Source organism: Hippopotamus amphibius, chromosome 2, assembly GCF_030028045.1.
Source record: "Hippopotamus amphibius kiboko isolate mHipAmp2 chromosome 2, mHipAmp2.hap2, whole genome shotgun sequence".
NCBI lineage: Eukaryota > Metazoa > Chordata > Mammalia > Artiodactyla > Hippopotamidae > Hippopotamus > Hippopotamus amphibius.
Window position 1 is genome coordinate 108357426 of NC_080187.1, and position 20530 is coordinate 108377955.

At 37.8% G+C, this 20530-nt stretch overlaps 1 protein-coding gene across 1 annotated transcript in view; it reads left to right on the plus strand.

Moving 5' to 3' along the window:
- The first annotated feature begins 647 nt into the window (after window positions 1-647).
- Window positions 648-20530, plus strand: part of LOC130844412 (probable ATP-dependent RNA helicase DDX60) — a 74655-nt gene continuing 54772 nt past the window's right edge. The window contains exons 1-9 of the mRNA XM_057720668.1: window positions 648-722; window positions 942-1113; window positions 4606-4899; window positions 9285-9354; window positions 11425-11614; window positions 11967-12308; window positions 17661-17819; window positions 18995-19136; window positions 20207-20287. Of these exons, the coding sequence (XP_057576651.1) occupies window positions 648-722; window positions 942-1113; window positions 4606-4899; window positions 9285-9354; window positions 11425-11614; window positions 11967-12308; window positions 17661-17819; window positions 18995-19136; window positions 20207-20287 (1525 nt within the window). The remainder of the gene's footprint in view (window positions 723-941; window positions 1114-4605; window positions 4900-9284; window positions 9355-11424; window positions 11615-11966; window positions 12309-17660; window positions 17820-18994; window positions 19137-20206; window positions 20288-20530) is intronic.

Genomic DNA, 20530 nt, shown 5'->3' on the forward strand with positions numbered 1-20530 from the left:
GGGTAGGGTGGGTCCTCAGGGGAACACCAGGGCAGAGTGCATAGTGTTAGCTAGGTTGATTGAGAGTGATAGAAATGACCCCACCAGCATCGGGCCTGCTAGTTGGAAGGGAAGTTACAAAAAAAAAAAAAAAAAAAAGGTCTCCAGCCAGTACTTCTGTCCCTGGAGAAAGTTTCACCAGATCTCTGCCAGTCAGGCACCCACCCTAATATCAGTCAATAAATCTACTTCAAGAGCAGAGTCTTAGTTTGCCACAACCCCCCTGCCCTCCCAGACAGAAGCCTCACTGGCTTTCCAAGCCAGACGCTGTGGGGACTTGTCCTCCTGGTGCTGGTCAGACCCCTCGCTCCTCAGGGGAACATCGCAGATGTGAAACCCTCCTGCTTGTGGGTTGCCTACCTGGGACTGCGGGTTCTAACTGGACCACATTTCTGCCCCTCTTCCCCATGTCCACATGGCCTTTCTTCCATAGTCTTAGAAAACCTGTTCTGCTGGTCTTCTGGTTGTCCTCAGAGAGGGTTGTTCTACAGGTACTTGTGCTTTTGGCAGATTATTTTTGAGCATATACGACGTATCAGGTTCTAGTTCACACTGATCAGGACTTTTGAGCTGGTGAAAAAGAATTTTCAGTGAATCTCGAGACACCAATGAATTGTCCCAATATTACGTGTGTCCTTGCTGTAATTCTTGTAGAAAGTGAGCAGCAGAAGGAGGAGGGGAAGGTACGTGTGAGTGTGCGGGGTAGCTGGGCAGAGTCCTGCGAAAGGCTGGCGGGGCGTGTGCAGACTGCAACCAGCCCAAGGCAGTTGTGTGCACACACTCGACCTTTGCCTTCAGTGTCCTGTAGATGTACTTTCACAGAGGGTGTGACCGAGGAAGTGGGATGAAGCGGAGAACTTCTGATACCCGCCTTGCTCTTGCTCTTCCCTTATCCTCTCCAGGAATCGAAACCTAACACAGGAGACGTGGCTGGTGCAGAGAGGGCGCTGTCAGGGCCTTGTTGGAGCAGCAGTGGGCTCTGTCCCAGGTCTGCCCAGGGTCTCCCAGAACACCCGATCCCGTCCTGCGCCAGCTGCTGGCTGTTGGGTGTGAGGCGGAAACTACAGACCACAGGTAGGAGGGGGGTTTGGTGCCTTGTACACAGAGAAGGCTGTGAGGAAAATGAGTGCATGTGTTTGGGGATCCTTTAAGGAAAGTAGTGACTGCTAAAAGCTGAGATAAACTTGAAGGTTAGACTCTGGGTGGCAGAACGGTGCTGCTTTCAGTCCAAAGACAAAGTCACTTATCTGCAAATAAATTAACTCCAAGATCTGTTTGAGAGTGATGTTAAAATGTCCCCTTTGGATTGAACTCATATTTTTTAAACATGGTAAGACTTGGTACCGGCTTGATTATTTCAAAAAATGTGATACACAATTTTGTATTCAGCTTATAGCTGAATGTAACTGACAAACATGCAAAGGACACAAGTGTGTGTGAGTGTGTGTATGTGTGTGTATGTATGCGTATCTGTGTGTGTGTGTTTGTATCAATGAGGAACTAGGCTAGATTATTAGAGAAATAATTGTATTAACAAGAGAAATCTACCTTAAATGGTGGTTTATAATCTTGGATTTAAAAAATACTGTTAACATAGTTATCTTGAGTGTATTTCTAAGTTTCATAGTTAAGAATTGTCTTCTACTTTAGGGTAGGGATCATGTGTGACTCAACTAGATTGGGGTTCTCTGAACAGCCAAGTCTACGTGCAACATTTCAGTGATACTGGAAATCAAGGGCAAAGTCAGTTCTTGTTCTTGTCTGTAGCTGCTCCTCAAGTCCAACGATGAGCCTCCCTGGAGCAGGCGCTTACCTGCCCATGACCACAGCAGCACTGTTAGTCTCCTGGGAAAGATGGGGGCCTGGGGTCAGACTCGGTGCTTCAACTTACTAGCAAGCTTTTATAAAACTGCTCCAATCCTCTGATGATTTATCTCTAAAATTAGGGATGATAACTGAAAAATATGAAATTATTCAGAGGGCTATGGGAGAATGTCTGGAAAAGATTTTTCAAAGAAACACCTACTTTTATATTAAAAATACGGATGTATTATGTGGTAGAATGCAACATTTATATGCATTTTTCCTACAAAAGGTAAAGAATGAGACATCAATGAGATTATGTGCTTGCCAGGGCTGCTGTTAGATCTTTCCCCAGACCCTGTGTTGTTGAGTATTTCAGGGAAGCATTTGAGAAAAAATGACATTTGTCATCATCCAGATAAGCATGATTGTCTAGGATGTGCTTGCAGCTATTTCTTGATACCATTGGCTGGTGGGCTTTATCAAATGATGTTTGTACATATTCTGTCTGGGAGCCAGGGAAGACCCTGATGCTCTGTGAGCCATACAGCCAGGGCGAGTCTGGGGTGGGCCACATTCCTCAGACCTGCTGCTGCCTTGTTTCTCCAGAATGCTCCTACCCTGTCCTTATCTGATAAACCCCTTCAAGCTCCAGCTGAAGCATCCTCTCCCTTGAGAAGCCTTATTGCCTTCTCCTGGGCACTACCCCTGGTGCGTCTGCCCTAAATAGTTTGCCAGCTGCAATGCAGCCCTCATCACATCATCTCTTAGTCTGTGAACTTGTCTCTCACTTTCTCTAGTTTGGGTTCTTCTAGACACTAGTGGCCTTGAGAATATAGCCTAGAATAATGTCTGATATTATAGTAAATGCCCAATAAAAGATGATTGCGTGGATTAATGAATGAATGAAATGAACATTCATCAAAATGCAATTATATTTATGGACAATTGCATTTGCCAAAAAAACCCAGAAACAGAAAGTATTGGAAATGCAAGTCTTTGTGGCTGAGCGGTCAACACTTTTACTTCTCACATTATATTTATGCTTTTATGTTTCGTGAGGGAAATATTTTTTTACTCCTATTTTAAAGAAAAGGAAACTGTAGCCCAGTGAGAGCAAATGATTCCCCACTTATTGCACTGGCAATATTACACTGATTGTATTTTGCTGATGTTGAAAAGCAAAATTCAGCTAAGTAGATTTGAAGGTCTAATTGGCTTTGTTCAAGGACTCATGCATCCCATCCAGCTAGTAGAAAAGAGCTCCAGGGAGCCATGCAAAATGGAAGGTTTTTATAGACAGAAAGGGGCGAGATGAGGGAAGAGCAGAGGACCTCATTCTTCTTTGGGGGAAGGAATGGGTCTGTCAGATGGATTGCCTCACCACCTCTGACCAGGATACTCAAGGTTTTAGACCACAACTGAAGTACAGTAAGTCCTCTACTTACTGACGAGTTCTATTCTGAGAGCACAGTTGTAAGTCCAATTTGTTTGTAAGTCCAACAAAGTTAGCCTAGGTACCCAACTAACAGAATCGGCTGTATAGTACTGTATTGTAATAGGTTTATAATACTTTTCACACAAATAATACATAAAAAACAAACAAGCACAAAAATAAAGAAAACATTTTTAATCTTACAATTCAGTCCCTTGAAAAGTACAGTACAATAGCTGGCCTACAGGGGGCGGGCATCGAGTGAACCGGCAAGAAGAGTTACTGACTGGAGGAGGGAGAGGAGGTGGGAGGTGGTAGAGCTGAAGGATCATCAGCACAGGAGACGGAGCGCGAGCTGCAATTTCACTCCCGCCTGACGTTGGTGGCACAAGTTCTGGCTCCTTGCTGGATTCAATTCTATCCACCCTCTTGAAAAAACGATCCAGTGATGTCTGGGCAGTGGCTCCTTTTTTCTCATCATAGATAACATGGTAGCACTGGATTGCATTCTGAACGGCTGCTGCAACCTTCTACGTTTGGTTCCTGTGCCTCAAAAATTAACACTTCCTCCTCAAATAAAGAAAGTCCCCTTGCCATTTCCCGCGTTGTGAATCTCTTTGGTTCTTCGGTTACTTCCTAGTCCTCTTGCCGCTGCATTCTCTCAATTATTTTCCGTTTTGTTTCCATTGTTATCGCTTGGCACCTCTTAGCAGTACCAGCTACATCACTGCTGCTTTTAGGCTTGCTTCTGGACATCCTGGGCTTGGAATAGATACTATACTACTGTACTCTATGTAGTACTGTACAGTACACAAAAGCACAACCACTTGTAGAGGATGCATGCTCGTGACAGTATACACCAGACACGTGAACTAACTTACATGATTGGACATGTGAACCCACATTCGCATCTTTGAAAGCTGGCAGCTTGAGGGTTCTTATGTAGTGGACTTACCGTAATATGTAAAATACTGGCAATTTATCTGTGAAGACTCTTTCAAAGTTGTACATAGAAATTTTTACTATTTTCTAGTTTTCTTGGATCAAACCCTTCTTTAAACATGTACAAAATATTTTGTCTTTGTAAATGTGACCTTCAGATATATATTTTCAGGAATATGTTTTGCCCACCATGCAACATCACCTGCCCTTTTGAGCGACTTCATTGCAAACATGTTTGGGGAGAGGATTATGAAAAATTATCATCACTAGGAAACTAGGGACCTAGGGGATTTTCAGAGAGAGGAAGGGATGGAACAGATTTTCTTTGAAAGGCATGAGCTAGATTGTGATATATTATTTTAAATAAAGTGATAATTCACTCATAGGTTTGTTTCTGTGGATCATGGCTTCTGCACCTACTGTGTCAAGTGAAAAATTAAGCCCTAGTAACAGTGACAGTGAAAGCGAGAGTGATACTGAGAGTGACAGCTCTGAGGGCAGTGAGACCTCAGACAGCTTGTCGTCCTTTGATCGATCCGAAGAGGAAGATCATCTAAGCTCTGAGGACATCACGGAGGAGTCAGCTTTTGGGAAAATACCCTGTGAGTTTGAAATCAATGAAGAGACGCTGGCAAACGTTGAAGCCACTGATGTTAGCAGCTGTGATTTAGAAAGATCAGGTGAGACATTACACTACCCATGGGTGAATTTCCCTCCCTCTCCAACTTCCGCCTTCCCCTCCCTCTCTTCCTCTTCTCCTCCTCCCCCTCCTCCCCTTTCCTGCCTCCTCCTCCTCCCCTTCTTCCTCTTCCTCTTCCTCTTCTTCTTTTCTTCTCCTTCTTTATCCTTCTCCTTCTCCTTCTCCTCCTCCCCTTTCCTGCCTCCTCCTCCTCCCCTTCTTCCTCTTCCTCTTCCTCTTCTTCTTTTCTTCTCCTTCTTTATCCTTCTCCTTCTCCTTCTCCTTCTCCTCCTCCCCTTTCCTGCCTCCTCCTCCTCCTCCCCTCTCCTTCTTCTTCTTCTTCCTCTCTTTCTCTCTCTCTCCGCAATACTGATGGCATCAGCCCTTTTTTCCTCCAACATTAGAAAAGACTTTTTGTTGTTCATTTTTAGTTGACCACCTGATTGAGTAGTGTGCTTTGCTTGGAATCTGTATGGTAAAAACAGACAACAAAAAAAGTGGGTTTGGAATTTTTTTATGAGTGTGTATAGTTGACTTTATTTTATTTACGTCAAATATGGATCTGTTACCCTACACTCTAGCATAGATTCTTAGATTTTTTTCCTCAGTCCAATTGAATCAATAAGTCCTTGGGGATAGAGAATGGAAATAAAAAATTTTAACAAGGTGCTCGTGTGGTTCTGATTATAGGACTGTGATTTAAAAAGCAGGTCCAAATGCTTCTGCTTGACTCCAAAGGTTGAAGAGTAGTCTGTTAAGCGAGGATTCCTAAATTAAATATTAACACATAAAAATACAATTATACTGAAAGTAAGAAAAAATACCATTTGTTAAAATATATATCTCATATAAAATAATAAAATATTTTATATGAGATATATTTTATTATAAAAATCTGTATATTAACAAAATGAAGGTAAACATTATGAATTCAATAGATGCAGAAAAACATTTAATAAGTTCATTACTCAGTCATGATTAGAGTTTGTCACTAACCAGGAAGATAGTTTCCTAAACTTAATAAAGGCAGCCTGCTAGAAATCTACATCAAACACCCAAATAATGATGAAACTTTATCTGTTTTGCCATCAACATGAGGAACAAGGGAGAGTGTTTGCTGTCATCACTTCTATTTCGTATTGGAGGTTCTAGTAAGTCCAATAACACCAGAAAAGTAAGTAAAAGAAAATCTACCTAAAACGTTCAAGAGAATCTACACACACCTGAGAAATGAGGGCAGTCTCCTTTGGGATATAAGATTGACATTTATGAAAATACTGATTTTAATCACCATTATTGTGGAAATGTCCAGCAGTGTGGAATCTATACTGATTCTAAGCACCAGAAGTGACTAATTGGAAAATGTATTAAAAGAAAAAAACCATCAAAATAGCCACACAAGCTAAACTATACTTGGCAATAAATCTAACAAAACGAGAAGAAAATAATAAAGAAACATCACAAAAGAACTTGTAAAGAATAAATATAGAAATATATTAGGTCCTTGCTGGTTATCACTCAGTACCATAAATATATCAATTATTCCCAAATGAATCTTTAGATTCAATACATATTCAATCTGAATCTACTCTTTCATCTTGCCTCTACAAAAAAAAGCACTAGAATGTTTTAAGGATCTTGGGGTAGGGCTGGGTTTCTTAAGATAAATGTTTAAATAAAAAAAAGTTTGGTAAATTTGACCAAAAAAAAAAAAAAAAAAGAACCTTCTGTGTAAGAGAAGATTTGTAACAAAGTTAATGTGTAGGGCAGAGTGGAATGAGAGAGTCTATATAAACAGAAAAATTGATATAAACAGAAGAATCATTTATGTAGGAAAACTAAAGATTGTATACGAATTAAGTGGAGAAAGCCCAACATAAAAATGGGCAAAGTTTACACACAAGCAGGTAACAAAAGGGATATCTAAATGTTAAAAAATAAATAAATACATATTTTACAAGTTACTCATTCCCGGTAGTGATACAAATCAGAACTACGAGAAACGATTTCACGTTTTTCATATGAGAAATATTTTCAACAATATTGATGATATCGATACTTGGAAGATGAATTGAATACTATCTAATAAAGTTTCTTACCGCTCCAAGGCTAACCCCTGAGGGAGTCTCTTGCATATGGTCAGTGAGATGTGTTAAAAGTAATGTACAACGTGCCATCATTTGTACAAAGACAAAAAACCAAAACAACCTAAATGCCTATCAGTGTGGAATCTGGTTATGAAAGTAATATGCTCACATGATAGAGTATTATCAGCTGCTAACATGACCTATACCTGTGTGTGTACACATGGGTCAGTCTCAAAATCACAAAGTTGAATGAAGAAAGCAGAATTTAATTTAAGGAGATGTAAAAGGGTACTGTATAGGTCATATAAAACCATGGCAAAAAAAATATCACAATGTTGGTTGCCTTTGGGGCAGGCAGAATGGGAATTCAAATATATATGTAATGGTTATTTCCCTTTAATCAATTTGAAGCAAAGGAGCAACGTTTTAACATTTATCAATTCTGATTCCAGTTCTATGTTGGGTACAACTTTATACTTTTTAAAACATTTTAAAATAATCATAATCATCCTTATCCCCCAAATGCCAAACTGAAAGTTAACCTCGATTAAATTATCTATTTTTTCAAATTCCTCATCCAATTGATATATGAATAACATTTACCTAAAGCAAGTATTAATAATTTACCTAAGCTCAAAATCAAATATTTCTTATCCACTTACAAGCTAAAATATAAATAAGTAAAAGAAAAACAGTACACCAGCGTAAATAGCATGTTTCTTAAATTATTGATGCAGTTAAAATAAATACCTAAAATAAGATGAATATTTTCACATGACTTCAACCAATTGGGCAGGCTTTTAATAAGCAAAACTTAAGTCCTGGTAGCAGGAAACTTCTTTGCTCCTTACACAAAATTTTTAAAATCTTGAATCTGTAGTTATTCACAATGCTAGCTTGTTGGGTTGCTTCTCTCAGCATAGGTATAAAATAATGATGATAAAATGGGATTATGAAGTTCTAGGGACATAAAATGAGGACTATGTTTGGAGATTTCTCTGTCAACTGCAAGAAATACTAAATAAATACAATTTTGATGAAAATAAATATATAGAACCAGGTTTAGCTGTACTGTTTGGTGTACATTCCAAAGTAGCATTTTGGAGTGAGGAGCCACCTATTATAAATAAACCTGGCCCAGTACATATATGGGCAAGCCTAGGGACCCCATAACATTTAAATATTCTTTTATAACACTTAGCACTCCTCAATTATGCATAAATTCACTCTCTTTGAAGAAGGAGCAGTTACTGGAGGACTCAGTTAATGTCAGTTATAACAAATAAGAGACCACTTTTACTGTAACAAAAATTTCAAAAAAATCTGTGGTTAATTTTTTACATTAGTTAATTAATTTAAATATTCCTGCTTTACGTTTTTTCATGAGACCTCATGTCGAATGTATGACCTTTCCTTTTTTCTTTCAAAATCCTAATTTCTTGATAGGATGCATTCAACAAGGATGTGGAATATTACAAACAAATTTTCAGGAGAAGTTTATTTCAAAGAATTAGATGAAGTTTTTTTTTTTAGTATGCGGGAAGTGAGAGAGTAGTACTGACATATACACACTGCCAAGTGTAAAATAGATATCTAATGGGAAGCTGCTGCATGACACAGGGAGATCAACCCGATGATGGGTGATGACTTAGAGGGCTGGGATAGGGAAGGTGGGAAGGAGTCGTGAGAGGGAGGGGATATGGGGATATATGTATAAATACAGTTGATTCACTTTGCTGTACAGTAAAAACAGGCACATCGGTGTAAAGCAATTATATTCCAATAAAGAGCTCCAAAAATATGTGGGAGAGTGGAAAAAAATAGAATTTACTATTTTACAGTTTATCATTAGTGAGAGGAGTTTTGAAGGTAGACACAATGTGTCTCTATAGGGATATCTATCAATTTTTCATATATATATATCGCCATATTAATTTTGGAAGTGGCAAAATTTTAGTTTTCTGTACATTTTTATCTTTGTGGACTTGTTATAATTTATGTATATCATTAAAATTCATTTGCAACTGAGAATTTCTTATTTTAGAGTTGGTGAAAAAAATCCAATTTCAAAACTGGAAGATTTGACTAACCTTGCTGCTAAATTGTTCTTTTCAGTAAGCAGTGTAGGTATGTTTTTATTTTGAACGTACATCTTTATCTTTTAACATGCTTACTCAGTATTTCAGACATGCATATGCAGAATTGATTAAAATATAAATAGACTCAAAGGTCACAACAGAATTTGTCATTTAAAATTAATTTAAAACTGAGTATTCAACTTTGTTCTTTGTTTTTAAAGAATTAACTGAATGTAAGGAAGTTCTGAGGAAACTGTCAATGCTGATCTGGAAAACTCTGTCAAAATCTAAGTAAGTACAACACAAAGTATTCAAAGTGATAGATCATCAGAAGTAACTCATTCACTCTGTGTGGCATACTTTTTTCTTTCTTCCTCCTAAGAATCATTTTGTAGAAACTGCTAGTGGGGCAGGAGATTAATATTTTTGAAAATAGATAAATATTTTCTTTCCTTGGAAAATGTTATGGCATTTTATTCAGTAGCAAGGAATAAGATACTGAAATCGTTGAAGAAAGGCTTAAGTGGAGGAAACATTCAACTTGCTCTTAATTTTGCACAAGACCAAAGTGGCAACTTAACTGACATTATATTCCATGTAAAAATATTATGGAAGTCGCATAAAACTGTCTTTGGTATGTTTAAACTAATGGTAAAATATTATGTAACATTCTCAAAGACAAACATACCAAACCAGTGCATCATTTCATTGCCTCAACAATTTTTTTTTGTTAATATGCTTCTAGGCTCTAGGGAAAGAGTAAATATGCTAATCTGTTAATATGCTTCTAGATTCTAGAGTAAAGAAAGTAAAAATATCCTTCCATGCATGATTTATTGACTCCAATATTATGACATTTATCTTCACATTCAAATTTTCTAAACTAATTTAGGATAGATATACTATAATACCAATTGTATAAAATTACAAAGTAAAACCCCCAAAACATCATTTGTAGTAAACATTTTTTACGCACACATGATAACCTAAGCATAGTTTGCGTCTAATCACTTTATAGATATTTATCTCATTACTCCTCACAGCAACCTCATGAAGGATTAGCTGTTTTTAATTCCCACTTTATGAGTCAAGAAACTGTAGCACAGGATAGACTAGCAGCTAATCTAAACTCCAGAGCTGGTAAGTGACAGATCCAGGACTCCCACTTAGTCTGCTCCCCTGTTATGTGTTAGAACACACGAAGAGTACATTTTGAAAGAATATACAGCAGAATTAACATTTCTGTACTGTTGTTTTTCCCAAGTAGTGTGTAATAGTTCCCCATACTCTAGCCAAAAAGCCAAAAAATAAAAACAAAAACAAAAATAAATTAAAAATGAGAAGAAAGTATGAAGTCATGTTTTATACAGGACTAATGTCAGAAGTGATGTAGGGAAAATGAATTTCTGACACTTGCTAATGCGGGTGGAAGTCTATATGATGCTTTGGAACACAATTTGGTATTACCTTAGAATGTACCAATCAGTAGTTCCATTCGTGTGACTATACCCTAGAGCCCTAGAGTTTCACCTGTGTTAGGAAACACCCAGAGGAATGACCATTAATGCACAGTCTGTAATAGCAAAAAATGAAAGGAATAATTCAAATGCCCATTGAAAAGAGGATGTAGAATAAATTGCGATATAGACATATAACTGAATATTTTATAGCATTAAAATTAAATGCAACTTTCTGTAACCACATGCTAGATTTTTAATAGTAATTAAGTTTTAAAAGTAAATCAGAAAACACATAGATGTTGTCCTGTAAATAAAGATTAAAACTTAGATGTGCATATGTCATCATAAAAACTTTAAAAAATGAGCAAGAGGTTGACGAAAACAAAATTCAAAGCAGTGGTTGCCTCTGAAGGGAGAGGTAGGAAGATGAGTTTTGGAAACAGTTCACAAGGTTGATATGTTATAGAAAATGTTTTATTTCTTGGATTTGGTGAAGAAGTTGCAAATGTTCATTATATATTAATTTAAAAAGCAAAATGAAATAGTTTTATATGTACAATTGGCCCAGGAAAATGATTGATTTAATTTTCACACCTGAAGTGCAAAAACAGTATCTAAATTTAAAATATAAAGATGTACTTTTTTGCATAAATTTATGCTCATGCAAATGAATTTTAATGTAGAATCTGGTCTTTAACTAAGGGCTTATTCTATTACAGAATATTGGGAATGTCCTGGAAAATGATTACTTAAATATAATAAAAATTTTTGGTTAGTCTTTCCTTAAATTTCTTTCTTAAATTAGAAGAACATTTTTGTAACCAGTTGAACGGTGGGATTTTCTCTTAAGCTTCTGTGATTCTTATAATCACTGTGTTGTGTGTTTTATATTTTTATTCAGAATGGTAAGCTTACTTAAAGACTTTGTCGAGTCTGAGTTTTTTCTGATTGATGGAGATTCGTTATTCATCACTTGTGTTTCCAACGTGAACTTCAAGAAGGGACAAACTCTTCACTTCTTCTATATTGTGGAACAGTTTCTGCATGATTTTATTCAAAAGGAAGCCAAATTTGTAATAGTTTTTTTTAAGGTAACAGATTTATTTTGTAGGGTCTATGAAATTCTCATTTTGTAGAGTCTAAGAAAAAGTATCCGATCAATTTAAAATTTGATCAATCATTATTTTTTTAGATATTTTGCTTCTTCAAATTGTAATTAAAGTCTCTACTAAAAGGAATGGTACCAAGTATTATCAATAGGAAAATAGCTAAAGAGTATTTATCTAACATTTCTATAAGATGAAGAAAAATACATTTTAATCATCTTGAAATCCTTCACTCTTTGTATCATATTGATACAACGATATGTACACAATACTAATCCTTAGAAAATAACTACTCTATTTTGTCTCTAATATTAACGTTGGTTTTCTTTTTCTACAGGATGCAGAAAATATGTATTTTAAGTACTCTGAACATTTGGTTCTTCGTACTATGTTGATTCAACATTTACAACACAATACGGATGTCACTATTCACACAGAATTTTCCAATTGTCTGTCACCAGAATGGGAGATATTTCTTAAAGAATATTATCCACACTTCTTAATTGTTTCAGAAATGGGAATAACATTTCATCAAGCACACTTTTTAAACATTTTTATCATTCATACCCTTCAGAAGAAAATCGATATTGTACAGACTCTGGGAATAGAGTCGGATGTCCTTAGAATTCATGGATACTATGCCTCAAGTTGCTATTTACACAAACAGTTTTTTGAAATGGTAAGTTAGCTTAAATTGCCAAGAAGAAATCACCAATATAAATGTGGGAAATAGGACCAGAGAACCAATAGCATAAGTCTTTATGAGAAAATTCTGGGCATAGGGACTCTGAAGGAGTGTTCTAACCTGGGGAAAGAGGGAAAGCCTTTTTATGTGGCTTTTTTTTTTTAAGATTTTATTTATTTATCTTATTTTATTTATTTTTTGGCTGTGTTAGGTCTTCATTGCTGTACGTGGGCTCTCTAGTTGTGGCAAGTGGGGGCCACTGCTTATGGTGTGCGAGCTTCTGATTGTGGTGGCTTCTCTTGTTGCAGAGCATGGGCTCTAGGCACGTGGGCTTCAGTAGTTGTGGCACGTGGCCTCAGTAGCTGTGGCTTGCAGGCTCTAGAGCTCAGGATCAGTAGTTGTGGCGCACGGGCTTAGTTGCTCCACAGCATGTGGGATCTTCCCGGATCAGGGCTCGAACCTGTGTCCCCTGCATTGGCAGGCAGATTCTTAACCACTGCGCCACCAGGTAAGCCCTTATGTGGCTTTAAAAGAGAGGTTAGTTGAAGTTCTTGTGGATGAAGCCTTTGTATGTGCAGTTTTGAGAGGTGGGAGGGAAAGTGTAGACTGAGTTCCTGTACAAGAGGCAACAGGAGGGACAGCTCAAAGGCCAAAGACACATGAGGACCACAGTGGGAAATTGTCAGTCGTTGTCTTGTATGTAAATTACACGTATGTGTGTATCCACACATCCACATACATACTCATTTATATACTCCTGTGTATTCGATAAATGTATATATACTTTTTTCTGAGTATATATTTTATATATACATATGCATATATGTGTGTGTATGTGTATATATATGATCTGGGATGCTTTTTGTCTGTATTCCCACTTTTTAGCTTAAGATAGACAATTGAGAAAATATTTTATCTTCATCTTATTGGTCACTACTGGTTTGCAACTATTTTGAATACTTGTATCCATTAAAAATAGCTATCAATACTGAGGATTGATAATATTATTTAAAATTTCCTCCCTTCCTCCCCCTTTCTTCCTTCCTTTCTTTCTTTTTCTTTCTTTCCTTCCTTCCTTCCTCCCTTCCTTCCTTCCTTCCTTCCTTCCTTCCTTCCTTCCTTCCTTCTTTCTTTCTTTCTTTCTTTCTTTCTTTCTTTCTTTCTTTCTTTCTTTCTTTCTTTCTTTCTTTCTTTCTTTGTCTTTCTTCCTTCTTTCTCCCTCCCTCCCTTCTTTCCTTCCTTCTTTCTGTTTCCTTTTCTTCCTTTTTTTAAATAAATAAGATCGGACACCAATGTGGGGCAATATAAAACAATTATACTACCTCTAAGATCAGCACTTCTTAATGGTTGGTTTTATTGGGAATAAGTGCACATTCATTTTTCTTATATTCTAAAAATCTCAGCAGTGAATAGTCCAAGTAAATAAAGTGAAAATCTATTTTAACTTGAATTAACTGATCTTTTTTTCCTATAGACAAATGATCATGAACATTATTTTCTACCTTATATTTAGTTTAAATATAGGTTTGTAATATGCATTTTTATTTGAACCAGAGATTTATTTATGTTTTGTTTTCAAGCATGAGAAACAACTACATCATGCCTTACTTGCCTACATAATAGAGCATGCCCAGGAGTCACAGGAAACAGAAATATTCCTATATGGTTATTTGAAACTAAACCTGGGAGACATGCAGAAAGAGGTAATGACACGTTTTTATGGAAACTAGAGTTCAGCATCTAAGAAAGATTCTCTTAATGATTCAGTGCTTCTAAAAGACAGACATTTCCTTTACCAGCATTTGTGTCCTTGCTGGTTATATAGACTTGCATCTTCTTCCAAATGAACAGCCCTTAGAATGAGCCTTGTTAAATTTATTGAATACAAAACCCTAGTCATTTCCTATAAAAAAAACTTTGTATAAATTATGTGGTAAAATTGGAGGAAGGCAACTACTGTGATAATTTAAGATCTCCACCTTTTATTCTTACAACATATGACATGAGCACTGAAGAACCATATTCCTGGAAGACAGGGATTTCTCAGTCTTCTGGAGGGGAAACCACCTATATAGCTGAGGATTGAAGGCTGAGCAGCTGATCCTTTGGTAATCTCTCATAAACAAGATGACCCGAGACAGTGGTTATCTTACCTTTCCGATTTCTCAAAACACACCATCTGACATTGCTCATTTCTTCTGGAAGACTGGGTATGATGTGATGAGGTGATGACAGTCATATGACTCTCGAGTAACCATGCTCACTAGCAAGACCCTTAGTTCCCCTTCCATCCAGCAGCCCAGCAGGCATCTCCATGTGGGTTTTCAGTAGGCATCGCCAGACTTCTACCCCAAACCCACTCCACTGGAGTCTTCCTCAAATCAGTTACAGGCATCTGCATCCTTAGAAACATGGAAGGTGCCCTTGATTTCACTCTTTTCCCCACACCCCACATCCCATCCACCAGTTAGTCCTGGACATGCCTACCCCTCACCATCTCCATCATGGTGAGACTGTCATCGTTTGCACAGACAAATGCAGTAGACTAGCATCCAAGAACCAACTTGTGTTTCTGCTTCTGCTCTTGGTTGCCTGTGGTTGACAGTCTACACAGCAATCAGAGTGATCTTTTAGAAATGCAAATCTGATGTTATGGTACGACTCTGCTCAAAACTCTACAGGAATGCGCTATCAATCTTACAATGAAATCCCTGCAAACCCTGCCTAGTGTGTAGACACCAAACATTTTTAAATGAATGAGTGAGATTAAGTAACTTGTCTAAAGTTGTGGTGATGGTGCTTTTAGTAACGGTAGTTCATAATTATCAACCTATGGGGTGATGGCTGTCGAACGTCAGGCAAATACATCGGATTTGTCTCTGAAAAACATCTGAAACTGACAACACTGAAGAATTTGCAGGTTAATTATTCAGAGACTTGTCAGGTGAGCATGGCTTATCCAGATTTGCTGGGGAGTATACCCAATCAGAAGGAGAAATTGTGATTACTGTTAGAATGGCACCTAGAACCTCATTAGATACAGCCTCATTTTCTCATTTTCTGTTAAACATTTTCTACCTGTTCTGTTCATTTATTCTTTAGGCATTTATTTTATATATATTTAAAAAATTTTTTAAACATGTAATTTTGGTATTAATATCATTAATGGGAAAAAAAGCAACTTCTTTTCCTAAGGGTAAATAGCACCTCAGCTTCGAATGTTGTCTCTTCTATTCACCAGGGCTTCAAAAAATAATTTTATTGCAGATACATCAAACCTTGTCCTTGCTTCAGAGTCTGTGGCCAGAAGGAGCGGACATCAGAAGTGTTGTTTGCTCCGTTTCATGCTCTGTGACACTGAAACTCTTTAAAAAAATGTTACAAGAGGCACAAGACTGTGAAAACCTAAACACATGCACCGAAAATCCTAACACCCAGGTGGGATTCTTTGAAAAATTAATTATTTAATGTTACTTTTATTTTAAAATTTTATTTATTTATTTTTATTTTGGGCTGCACCGGGTCTTAATCGTGGCACGAGGGATCTTCATTGCGGCATGTGGGATCTTCCTTTGCGGCGCACAGGCTTCTCTCTAGTTGTGGTGTGTGGGTTTTCTCTCTCTAGTTGTGGCTCACGGACTCAGTAGTTGTGGCTTGCAGGCTTACTTGCCCCTCGGCATGTGGGATCTTAGTTCCCTAATCAGGGATCGAACCCATGTCCCCTGCATTGGAAAGCGGATTTTTACCACTGGACCACCAGGGAAGTCCCTAATGGTGCTTTTAAAGATGTGCTTATGAGTCATAGCTGTAGGTGTAGCCTCATCATCATACGGAAAACATGTGCTTGTCACATGTTTGCTGAATAAACTCAGAGAGAGAGACAGATTGATCCTGTTCTCATGAAAGCATGCAGAATGCTACAAAACAGGCTAAGGTGTTTTTGTTCTTTTCCTGCAGTGAACTTGTCACCTCTTTCTTCCCTGATCAAATATCTATCTCATTCTTGACTCAGCTAATCGTCCACCGCTGCTGAGAATTTCACAGGCCAGTTTCAAGGTGCAGGTGGTAACATCGCCCCTGAGATGTAGCTTTTATAAAAGCAGACAGGGAGGGCTGTTGCTGGTGGCAGTGACTCTGGCTGTGACCATCGTGAACTTGGTACCCAGAGCCATCTACTCTGTTAATCAGAACCCAAGTTTTCTGTTAAGAATGCCAATAATGATGATGATGTTACTATTAATAGTAGCTAACTTCTACTGTGTGTTTAGTAAGTGCCAGTGCAGGATGCCTTAAACAAATTATCATTGATCCTTATAACCTTTTGGCATGAGGTGTTTTTCTTATTCTGTTTTATAGAGGAATAGTGTCAAACATCTGACTGATGGTGGAGCTGGGATGAAAACCCAATTGCTTTTGTTAGTTTGTTTTCTGCTGGACGACACTGTCTTAGTGTATAGACCATTCTACTCAGCCTGGTCCTCCATATGGGAACAGGTGTGACAATAGGGTGTGTTATCACCTTCTTTGTGTTGCTGCTTTGAGGTTGTAAATAGGTACTAAACATACCTCCAAACAGGGGACAATCTTCCACCATCTTAAAAGATGAAAGTATTAGGACTTCCCTGGTGGCACAGCGGTTAAGAATCTATCTACCAATGTAGGGGACACGGGTTCGATCCCTGGTCCAGGAAGATCCCACATGCCACAGAGCAACCAAGCCCATGGGCCACAACTACTGAGCCTGTGCTCTAGACCCCATGAGCCGCAACTGTTGAGCACACGTCAACTATTGAAGCCCATGCACCTAGAGCCCATGCTCCACAAGAGAAGGCACTGCACTGAGAAACCTGTGCACCACAACTGAAGACTAGCCCCAGTCACCGCAACTAGAGAAAGCCTGCGCCCAGCATCGAAGACCCATCGCAGCCAATAAATAAATGAATAAATAAATTAATTTAAAAAAATGAAAGTATTAGATGCAGGGAATGCGGGGCCTTTATTTATTTTGAAAAGCCTGCACTCCTAGACAAAATAGTTGTACTGTTGAGAAAAAATAAATGATATGCTTATTAAAATTTTTCTTGGGACTTCTCTGGCAGTCCAGTGGTTAAGACTCTGCTTTGACTGCAGGGTGCATTGATTCAATCCCTGGTCAGGGAACTAAGACCCCGCAAGCCGGACAGACAGAAAAAATTCTTTTTTCTTAAAGTAAAATCACCCTGAAAAGAAAGAAATCTATCATATGGGAAAATCGTGTGTAAGATGCTCTAAGATTTGTTCTTGCATATCTGAATTTGGACATTGCCTATGTGTAGGCTGATGCTCTTTAAATTCATGTTTTTCCAGGACTTGACGAAAACCCCCACATTAAGTGAGGCAGTGGACCTCTGCAGGATGCACTGTCTCAGCGTGACTCTCCTTCGACAGTTACCTCTGTTTCAAAGAGCGAAGAGTAGACTCATTACCTGTGTCTGGGACAGAGCACTTTCACCATTTCGAGGAATGGTATGAAAACCACACGGAAATGCAGCAACGTTTTAAATTCAATAAGGCAAAATCAGAAGGCATAATACTTTGCTTTTTCTGAGATGGCTTATTTATTTTTCTATGCATCTTTAAAATTGTAAATAATGCAATGGGAAAAGTAGTCCCATTGTGTCTAAAAGTGCTCCAGAGAAAGTACTTCAACTATATATAAAGTGATACACATTCCTGAGAATTCCAAATAATCATACAATTTCTTTGAAGAAACAACAATACTATTGATACAAACCATTTATATAAGTTGTATGTTTACACTTATTATTAAAACAGAGAAAAGGGAATATAAAAGTCATTTGTCAGCTATGATGAAACTTTAAAAATCTTCATTTATATGTTTAACAGGGTGCTTCCTACTTTGATATTTTTGTATGGTCTATGGCAATCTCATTGTGAATTAACACCGTAGTTCAAGAAAAAATTATTGATTTTGGAGCAACCTTTAACCAGAAAGAACATTCTATAATCCCTTTTATTGTAACTTAAGACTGACAAGAGTGGAATTATTTCCATTAGCCCTAGTGCAGTGTGAGGTAAAGGGACACTCAGTTACACAAAGTTAAAGCAATGCCTTTGTGAAACATTGAGAAACCCACACAGCACAGTTGTGAGGTTGTAAAACAGACACAGTTGATTTAATCACCTAGTCTTTGTAGCAATCATACTTTGCATGCAGGTGGTCACCCATTGTGCATTGAAGAAACCCCATCTGCTACGTAATTGCATTTTATTTAGGTCCTAGTGAAATGATGCCACAAGTAACTTTCAACTGAAACTATGTAGCAATAACAGTGAAATGCCTACTGCTTTTCTATATTGATTGTATTATTTTGAGTCAGTGAAGGAATATTTGTTAAGCTTATGATGGTAATAAGTTTAAAGGAATCATTTTGTTTCAGAGCTGCCAGGTACCTTGCAGGGTGTAGATTAACTGTGTAACTTTCTGGTTGGAAGAGCTGAAGCACAGAGGGTAAGTCATTTGTGCCACCTTTTGTCAAGGCAGGAACAGTGCCCTGTGCTCTCATAGGTACCTTAGCTCCTTTTTATTAGTATAAGACATAGATCCTGTTGAAGACATGAACATTCTGGGAAGACTTTATATTGTTAGAACATGCCCTTCTTCTTTTATTTTTTTCCAGCTAAAGAAATGTGCGTTTTTCATCCTCAAACAATTAGAGTCTAGAAATAACTGGCATGTGAATTTCGCTGGCCTGCCTGACTTAACCGATGATCTTTTGTGGAAAAATATTGCTTATTATTATGAAATTGAACACAGTAGAGGTATGTTTTAAATAACTGAGTAGTGAAGTCTTGAAGTCATTTTTTGGTCAGTGGGTATGAATTGTATCTGACAAGTAATGGCAATAGGTTTTTCATCAATTAAGCCCAGTTGGGTAGGAAGCATTCTTTGCAGATATTTTCTGTTTGCATTTTCACGAGAGGTGAACAGTTCCACTGAGGGCATTGTAAGAGTTTTCTGTTTGTTTAATTTTTAATTTAAATTTTATTTTATATTGGAGTATAGTTGATTTACCATGTTGTGTTAGTATCAGCTGTACAGCGAAGTGATTCAGTTATACATATACATATATTTAATGGAAGGCGTTTGGGATTAACATTACACACTACTATGTATAAAATAGATCTTCAACAAGGAGCTACCATATAGTACGGGAAACTATACTCACTATTCTGTAATAACCTATATAGGAAAAGAATCTCAAAAAGAAAGAAAATTCTTTTTTCTGCAACTCACGATGAGGTACCATCAGCTGTCTGGGGAAAAGGGGAGGTTGCATTGAAGGAAACTCTGTGAGCTCCCCCCGGAACAGAATGGGAAATATTACCTTTTATTGGGAATCTTTCATATAGCAGATAATTTGCATATGTTATAAAATGACACCATAGCTTTGCTGCTGATTGTTCCTGAGAAAACTGCAGAGGATGTGAGGTTGGAGTGTCATCTGAAGAAGGAAAAAGCAGGTGCAGAAGTCTGCCCATGGTCTCCTCAACCTCCTAACCCTGCCAGAGTGACCTTCAGATCCCTGAGACTGACCCCTGACCCCTTCACCTACCTAAGGAGCCAGGGGCCGAGTTCTCATAGGCCCATCTGGTTTTGTTTTCTTAGCAATAGAAAAATATAGCAACACCAAATAATTAAGTTCAAAGATACTGTTACTTTCCTATAACATTATTTACGTGAAAATATGCCAGAACCTATTCTGTTTTGCTTTAAAATCCATGATGCATTATGGTGGACATGAACTTATGAACACTCAGATACTTGTACAACATGAAATACAGTGACTCAGATGTTAATGATTAATTTGACTCTGTTTTCTTCTATGTAGGGCTGACCTTGGGACTGGGGGACACTCTGATGCGGGAGTATCTGAAGTTGTGGGACATGGTCTTAACTTTATCGGGCAGTGGTGACTTTGGGGGACCCATGCCTGTCAGGACAACCTCCAGACCATTTCTCACACAGAAAAAAACGACACCTAGAGGTGCTGACAATTTTTAAAAGGTTGATCTCATTCAGGACAGAAAGAGATTAGCAATACAATCCTTATTTAGAAAATAAATCTGGGCTTGATCAGTTTCGCCTTTTTGCAGGATGTTCCTACTTAGCAACTCTGTGCCTCCCCACAGCTTCATTTTATTTATTTCTTTGT